The following is a 9,077-nucleotide window of genomic DNA, read 5'->3' on the forward strand; positions in this document are numbered from 1 at the left end:
ACATGGGAATCTCATCCCCTTACGTCGGGATAACTGTCTAATTTTCCTACGGACACCACCACCATGAGGGCCCAAAGTGAAAAGGAAACGAGGATGCACAGAGTACGAAGTCTACAGGAAGTAAAACCTATGCTATGATACCAAATTGACAGGACCCGACCCAAATTCCGCTTTGAAATTCGAGCCAAGTCCTGTGCGTGTCCGACACCTGGCGAATGTCCGGCACAATTGACCTTTTTACCCTTCGTTTCAAAATCTTTTAAAAATTTCCTTTAGACTTCTGCCGAAAATCCGGCAGAGTCTCCCCTGTATTTTGTCCAAATCCAAAATCTTCCACTTGTCAAATAAGCACATAAATCCACACCAACTGCCAGAATTATTCTCACAAGCACTATTCAACTCGGTTTCTCAGTTTCAACTAGATATCAGAGCATTTCTACAAGTTTACAGAACTTTGCAACAAAATCTTACGTTCTTGGCGGTACGGAAGTTAAGAGTGGCCTGGTGGTGGATCCCTGCGCACTTCTACGGCCTGGGGGCGAAAAACAAGTTTAACGTGTGAGTGGACAAAAATAATGTTCTTAAAACAATTTAGAATTATAATAACCCCCGTTGTAAAATAACTTAATAAGTAAAGCTAGAGTTCAACTGTGTTTAATATAAAGTATTTCTCCAAAGATATATATAACCGTATGTATATAGATTTGTAAAACTGAACAATTATATGAAGAGATAAAACATGCATGTATATTGAGAAAACTGATATAAAATGATTGAAAACAATAGCTGCATAAAAGTGCTCAAATTACTTTAAAACTACCACCTAAGTGTACCCCTGAAAATCGTCAATTCCCCTGGCAGGTCTCGGGCGACACGCAGTCTACCCGAGCCGCAAACTGGCAAATACAGGGGACTATGGTCAGCCTGATCCGCCGGCAGGTCTCGATGACACCAAGTCAACTCGAGCCGCTCTGGCAGGATACAGGGGACCGTAGTCAGCCTGATCCGCAATCCTGGCAGGTCTCGGGGACACAGAGTCAGCCGAGCCGCAAATCCTGGCAGGTCTCGGGACACCAAGTCTGCCGAGCCGCAAATCCTGGCACTCACGGTCCGAGCGTCCCCGAAACTCGTGAGGCAAAGTCAAGTGCACTGACTGAACTGTAAACAGACTGGATGTCCGTAGACATCGGTCCGTCTGAGGGTAATCACCAAATAAAAAGGCGGGTACATGGTGGTTCTAAACAACTATTTTAGAAAAACCTGATAAGTCTCTGTAATCTGATAAATCTGAGGTAAGCTGCCATTTCTGTATCACAAATCTCAAGTCTACTGCTCAACTGAGTAATATAAAAATAAAGATGTTTTACGCTACATTTCATGCTCGGAAAACATGTAATAACACTTATTCAAGATCAGATACTGAAATTTATTCAGATAAACTCATTTATAAAAACTTATTTATATAAAATCAATATAGAATCACTTATGAAATCTTATTTATATAAATCATCTATATAACTTATTTATATAAAAGCCTTTATGAAAGAAAGTCCACTCACTGCTGGTCCGAGCTAGCTGGACCTCTTGAAGGTCCCTCCTGCGGTTCTGTCGGGCCTTTGGTGCCTAATTATCTATAAAGATTAAATTAATAAAACTGCTCGATAAAAGAATTAAATTAAACACCCTGCCCCCGGCTCCTAGAAATGTGTGCACTCATTTAAAGTCAATCCTAGGCCCACTTTAGCCTTTCAGACAATTAGAACGGTCTTGGAAGACCCGATGCTTAACTGAGCGATAAGCTGCCAGATCGGCCGATCCGGGACCTGTGGGGTCCACGATCTCCGATGGCCAATATGGGTTTCTCTGAAGGTTCCTCATAGAGAAGGGACCATGTTCCGCGAATTTGGTCCGAAACGGACGGTCGGATTAGCCAAAATTGCGTTATCGCTAAAAATCCAAACCCTAGCCCCAGGGTTCGCGATTTCGGAGTATCCGGGTCTCCGATTCGTAATCCGTCGAATCATACACGATCTTGGAATCATGTAGTACGACATATCCAAAATTGAGTGCGATCCAACGATTTGACGACACTGCACCCAAGGATCGCGCGATATGGAAAATCCGTTCGGGGCTCAAACGGACTCCAAATCGAGATCCGCGAAATCCTACGCGCTCGTGACGACACGGGGATCACAAAACTGCACAGAGTCACTTCACCACCTCACCCACGCGCCGCCACACGTTCGGGCAGATTGGGTGTCCAAAACGATTATGGGTTGCCGGAAAATCTCAGAACCAAGACTCCAAACTCGTATCCTAGGTAAAACACCTCATTTGGAGTCACTTTTGTTCTTGGACATACCCCAAAAAGTGGCCGGAAATGGCCGATCACTACGGCCGAAGTTCGGCCAATTTTCAAGTTGAAAATCGAGTGATCTAGAGGTGAAATCGATCAAAACCCATACATCCATCAGTTAGAACATGAAAAATAGCTGAGAAACCATACCTTACTCGATCGATTTGGTGGAGAAACGAAGGAGATCGAAGGAGATGAAGTTTAAACTGAAATCCGGTGAAAAGCTCCAGATTCCGGCCAGTTCCGGGCGTCCCCAGGTCGGCGGCGGGTCGGGGAAGAACGGCGGGTGAGTGACGGTCAGTTTGGCACCGGTGTTGGAGATCGGCTCGACCTGTAGCGGCCGGCGCGACGTCGAGAAGGGAAAGGGGTCGGCGGCTGTGCGAATCGGGAGGAGAGAGAGAGAGAGGAGAGTGAAATGAGAAGAGAGAAGGGAGAAAGAGAAAAAAATATGACTTTTTGTCCAAATTACCATTTTGCCCTTCGTGGTATTTTGATCGTATTTTCTTCGTTACAACTCCGATTCGAGTCTACTCCGTGTCTACGGACTCGTTTCGCCGTGCTCTACGCAACGGCGTAAGCGGAATTGCCAAATTCTTTCTCGATCAAAAAGTCAACTTTTCCCCTATTAAAATATGTGAGGGCAAAATCGTCTTTTGGGTAGAATAAAGAAATCCTAATTTCTAGATATTTTGGTTTGGGTTATTACAATATATATATATATATATATATATCTTGTAAAGTTAATCTCGAACTAATGTGGTGAATTATATGTTATATAATGTCAAACTAAAAGAAAGGCTCCCATAAAACGAATTTAGAGCCATTAACTTTCTCATGATGTAATGCTGTTGGTTTTTTGTTTTAAAATAAAAATTATATTATCAACTTTTGTCAAATAAAATATTAACTATGACAAACTTGCATGAAAATTGATGGATTAGCCACACAAACTACGTTGGTCATAATATTCAAAATATTTTAAAAAGAATAGTTAATTAAAATTGCATCATTTCACATAAAAAGAAAGAGTGTAATTAAATAACTTTCGCCTCTCTTGAACGTTCCTATAAGACGGACGGGCAACGACCCAAAGATAAACTATTATAAAATAAATTTATTGTTTTAAAATGTATTAACTCATGCATGAGTTATAAATACTATAAATAGAAGGGGAGTGCTAGCAACCTTCTGTCTAACTTTCTTTTTTGGACCTTTTCCCTTCTTCTCATGACAAGTGTCACTTTCCTTAAACTAAAAACAATGTCATTAATGCATTACACAAACTAGTTTTTTTTTTTCTAAATTTACCCTTATTAAATATATTAATTTTTTTTTATAACTTTCTTACTAGCTTGTTAAAAATTAAATAAGAAAATAAAAACTGACGTGTTTTTTAATTTTTAATTTTTCCAAAGAGAACGCGTGTTTTGTTAAAAACAAAATAAAGATGATAAAAATGTCATGAAACAAACTTTATTTTTATTTTTAAAAAATATGACGTTTTTCTTTTTCTTTTCTTTAATAATGTGCTAAAGAAGTTATAACAAAATTTGAATAAATTGAAGGAAATATAAAAACAATACATTTTAAAATGGTAAACTTGGAAAACAAAAATTAAATTGTGTGATGCATAAAAAGAAGGGAGAAGGTCCAAAAAAGAAGGTTAGAGAGAAGGTTGCTAGCATTCCTCTAAATAGAAACCACTTTAAGATACAAAAGGGAACCATGTATAGATAGAATACCAACGAAGAAGAAGAAGAACCTCCTTCTTCTCTTCCTTCATCGTACTTTCCTTCAAAAATCCACTCTCATCTTTTGTCATCCTTTTTATATTGGGATTCTTTTAAAATTAAAAAACTTATTAATGCTCTTAAAAGAAAAACTAACACCAAATAGACGTATTATAGACGTCCGAAACATCCAAAACGTCGCACGCCTACTAAAAAAACCTCCAACTCCAGTTTGAACGACTTGTTGCAAGCTTCTTTGCCATTAGCCTTGTGTCGTCACTTTGTTGTCATTCATCATGAGGATGGAAATTAACCATGCCGAAGATTTCTCAAAAGAAGGAAACAAACATGCAGATGCAAATATATATACTTAATCATGTATTTGCCTATTTTGAAATGGTGAGTACTCTCAACACTCAACACTCAACACACGTGTCCATAAATGAAATAGTTAACTATTGTTATATTCATAAACGCATGTCAAATGTTGAAAAGAATAATGAGAGTATATGTACATTTAAGATTAAAGTTGTAAGCAAAAATATTTCCTTTTGAAACGTACTATTGTTTCACTTTATTTTCAATAATAAATACAATATACTCTGAAAATCATAGGTCCATAATTAAGTATGAACATATAGCCCAAGAATTAGAAATCCAATTTTTCTGTTGTAATTTTATCACATTCTACTTTCTTCATTGCTAAATATAAATTTGGTATTTCAAAATTTTGGTGTTTTGACGTTTATGTTTGGGGTTTTTGGGTCCTTCAAGAAGCGAAAAAAAGAACTTCTGTGTATGTCCATCAAATTCCACCACGTCAGGTCAGCACTCAAACCACCACCCACAACACGCTAACATTAGACTTTCTTTTTCTTAAACAATCTAAAAACTGTGCGGTAGTGAAAAATAAATAAAAACCAAAACAAACATCCCAATCCAGCAATCATTGTCTCTCGTCCCCTCTGCTGCTCTTCTTATTCCTTCTTTCATTCTCGACACAAAACCAGAACCAAAACGCCAAGAAAATATAAAAGAGAGAAGTGAGAGTGGGTGGTGGTGGTGGTGGTGGATGGCAAAAACCAACAAGTTCACGTCCATAAACTTCAACCACATCTACGAGAAAAACCTCTCCACCAATTCCAAACCCAACGCCAATAGCAAAGGCCCTTCTCCTTCTTCTTCTTCTTCCTCCTACTCTGCCATTTCTTCACCCCACAACAAGACCCATGGCCGCATGCTTGTCCTGACCCGACCCACCCCCAAATCCATCTCCAACCCACCGCCCCTTTCGCCTCAACCTCAACCGCAACAGCAACCGCAGCAACCCCATCTCCAATCTCCATCTCAACAAACCCAGCAGCTACCCGATCAGATCCGGGCTGATCCTCGTTCCGATGCAATCTCGCTTCGTCCTTTAGGCCGAACCGGTTCAAGCCCGCCCATATTGTCTCCGGTTCCGAGGCACAAGGAAGCTCCGGGCTTGATATTGTCGCCGAAACCGGACAAGTTCGTGCCGCCTCATCTACGGCCGGGTTTTGTAGCGAAGGAAGAGCGCCCCAGACCGGTTCAGAAGCATTTTGGAGCTCCGGTTCAGTATGGGGAAGATGGCTGGCCCAAGTCGGGTGGTGGGAATGATAGGATGACTCGGCCGAGATCGAGCGGGAACCGACCGACTTCCAGTGGATGGTAATGGCTTTCTTCCCAATTTCTCTCATTTCTAGCTCTTCTATATTTAGTGCACTAATCAAATTATAGTTTTTAAAATTTTTGTGGGTTGTCTTTTGATGTAAATTACAGTGTTTCTTCGTGATTTTATTTTTTGTTTTTGTGTTTTCTAATGGATGGTTAGGTTGAATAGTTTGCGGAGGAGGATTTGTGCTCATTTCTGTTAACATGATTTTATTACTAATTATAGAAATCCTTAATGGGTTTGAACTTTTAAGAAAAAAAATGGGGCTGCATGTGTTCTTATCCATCACTTGTTTTGTGTAATGATTATGAGATTATGAGGATTCATAAATATGTTACTACAGTTTTACTTAAAATAGTAATAATAAGCTGTAAATTTGATGTGTTCTGTGTGATTCAGTTTAATGGCAGTGTAAAAGCTTGTGCGAAATTATTGTCCATCTGGGTTTACTTTATGCTTGTTTTCATGTTTGGGTATAATAGTACTAGAGAGAAATAGAGGCTCGGTTTGCTGAACCTAATTGATAGGAAGGAAATTTTAAGGGCAAATTACATGGTTCCGTCAACTTTGACTTGCGATTCATTTTGGTCCATGAACTTCATAGCAATCATTTTGAATCTCAAACTTTCAATGTGTGTTTAGTAAGGACAGCGTTTAACTTCTGTTAAGATGGTCTTCTGCATTGCATGCGACCACCAAATCAAGGAAATGTTTTTCCGTCCCTCTTCCATCCCAACCCTTGAAATCCTTTTCAAATGCTCTGCAATTGCGGGAAGGACAGAATGCTCTTGATAATACTTGTTATGGGCAATGCACTTGACCACTTTTAACGAAAATATGCAATACACATCTGTATATGTATGATGATGAAAATGAATGGTTTTGCTAAACCTGGAGAAAGATAGATGCAATTGTAACTAGCTTTAGCCAAGTGTTATCCCTTATCAAAATTTAAAGGCATTTGTTTTAATTTAATTTAATTTTTTTTATAAAAAAAGGGATAGGGATTGTTTACTTCCAAAATAGGAAGTTGGCTGTTTGATGCTTTGATTTGGTTGTAATTGCATTTTAGGTTAAAGGTCATTGTCTTTTCTTGGTGTTAACTAAGGAATGATGACTGCGATTAGGAGAGCACCAAACAATTAGAAGTCAACTCATTGCAATGCACTTGGCCCTGCCCTATCTTTTTATTCATCAGATACAGACGAATTAAAGACATAACCATCCTTTTCTGTAAACTGCGTGAATCTCATGGTTTTTGTTTGAAATAATTCTGTTAATATAGCTTATTCCGATGTAGATTGTTTTCCCGTTGAGTGTTGGACTGAAGATATAGATATGCTGAACGATTGTGTTTTGTTTTGTTTTGTTTTGTTTTTTTTCCAGATTTTGCTATGAGATTGTATTCCTTCCCGAGGACGAAGATGGAACTGCCATGATATCACAGTGAGATTTGTATGCTGACCAGCTGCTATCTTATGAACCTCTGGAACTTGTTCTGACTTTCTGAAGAATCATCAGAATTTCAACTTTGCGAAATACAGGATTCGACCGTGTTGCATTGCACCTTTTGACCCAGATGACAGCAATTTTTTGATTTTTTGTTTGAAATTTTGAAGTGTTGTACAAAAAAGGAAAGGCTTAAGCACCCAAGCCCCTTTTTTTCCCTGGTGGTTGGCCTTGCTTATACCTTTAAAGGAGAGACCAAGGTGTGTATGGGATGTATACTCTACATGTGTGTAATTTACTTATCAACTGCATTTGAAGGTGAGCATAATGTTGGTACTTTAAACAACTCCTGTGAAATTCATTCGTATCCGCATTTGCTTGATCACATTGCAGCTATTATCGTTTGGTACCATTTGGTCATGAATAATTATGTAGGGTGTTTCTCGAGCCCCAACCCTAGACTCTAAACATTTTGTACTATCAAAAGATTTGTTTTGGTATTTCTGTCAACTGATAGAGAAGATGATAAAATGCCTGAATACCTGAATTTGTGGTGTGACAAAATACCTGAATTTGTTGCTGTCTGCCCTGTTTGCCTTTGCAAACGACAAAAGTAAAAAAAAAATAAATCAATTTCATTGCTGTAGTAGTTTTAGATCCTTTTTATGTACTTTTGGTAGCGGCTTCACCTTCGAATCTGCAATGTCTTTGATTTAGAATACCATTCTAGATATGGCGTTGTTATTTAGCTTTGAGCCTCGTGAAAAGAATGTGGATTACGTCAACGGGACCAGTCCAATGGTAAAAGATTTTGACTTGCAGTGTGTAGAAAATCTCTCAACCCATTCCAAACTTTGTCAAAAAATGAAAACCCCATCCTAACTTTAACAAAAAAAGAAGAAAAGAATGTGGATTGCCTTGGAGGTTATATGGTCTCTAGCAAATAAGAAAGCCGCAATGCCAACCCTTTTTATGAATTTCACCAAAGTCATCAGGAATCATAGTGCCTACTCTGTTAACTATTGATATCATTGTAAACAGTTAGTGAGTTAGGTGTGCAAGGCATGTGAGCTCTTAGTAGTGTATGTGAGTTAGTTCGATAGCTGTATTGGTTAGCCGGTTAAGCCTTACTTAACAAGTATAAAGTGTAATAGTGTTGTAGCTTAAAGCAGATTAAGAAATACATAAATTAAGATTGCAAGTTCTCTCTATTTTTCTTTCCTTCTTCTTCAGGTCTCTTCCTCATACTTTTCTGAATATGTTGGTTAACATGGTATCAGCGCGATCCGTGGTTTTCACATAATCAATTGATCCTTTCTGACATTTCTTTGTCTTTCAATTTGATCCTTTCTGTGCTTTCTTCCCTGTTCTCTTTGTTTTGTTCTCTCAATTTCAATTCTAGGGTTTTCTCTCTGCTTCATCATGGCTTCTTCTTCCTCCATCAAGATTGATGGCTTGCTCAGTATGGTTACCATTTGTCTCAGTGACAACAATTTCTTGAAGTGGAGTTTTCAATTGGAGTCTGTGTTGCAAGGGTCTGAGCTTTTTGGGCATTTCAATGGCTCTATCATTTAGCCACCAAAATTTGTAATCTTGGACGAAGAGGGTGTTACCTCTCTAGTCACAACTGCTTACAAGGAATGGCTGAAGACTGGCAAAGCATTTCTCAGTTTGCTCATCGCCACTCTGTTGGATGAAGCTTTGGAATATGTCATTGGGACTAAGACAACTCGAGAAGCTTGGCTCAATTTGGTGGATCGCTATGCCTCGGTTTCATGAGCTCGCATTAATCACTTGAAGATTGAGCTTCAAACCGCTCAGAAAGGATGGGATTCTATTGGAAGATTCC

General features: G+C 38.8%; 1 protein-coding gene across 1 annotated transcript; it reads left to right on the forward strand.

The window, feature by feature from the left end:
• Positions 1 to 5,029: 5,029 nt before the first annotated feature.
• LOC117622094 (protein ALEX-like) lies at positions 5,030 to 7,613 on the forward strand. The gene is made up of 2 exons (XM_034352632.1): positions 5,030 to 5,775; positions 7,166 to 7,613. Coding segments are annotated over exons 1-2 (618 nt in total). The 5' UTR covers positions 5,030 to 5,158; the 3' UTR covers positions 7,167 to 7,613.
• Positions 7,614 to 9,077: the final 1,464 nt, after the last annotated feature.

This window comes from Prunus dulcis, chromosome 3 (genome assembly GCF_902201215.1).
Source record: "Prunus dulcis chromosome 3, ALMONDv2, whole genome shotgun sequence".
NCBI classification, from domain to species: Eukaryota; Viridiplantae; Streptophyta; class Magnoliopsida; order Rosales; family Rosaceae; genus Prunus; species Prunus dulcis.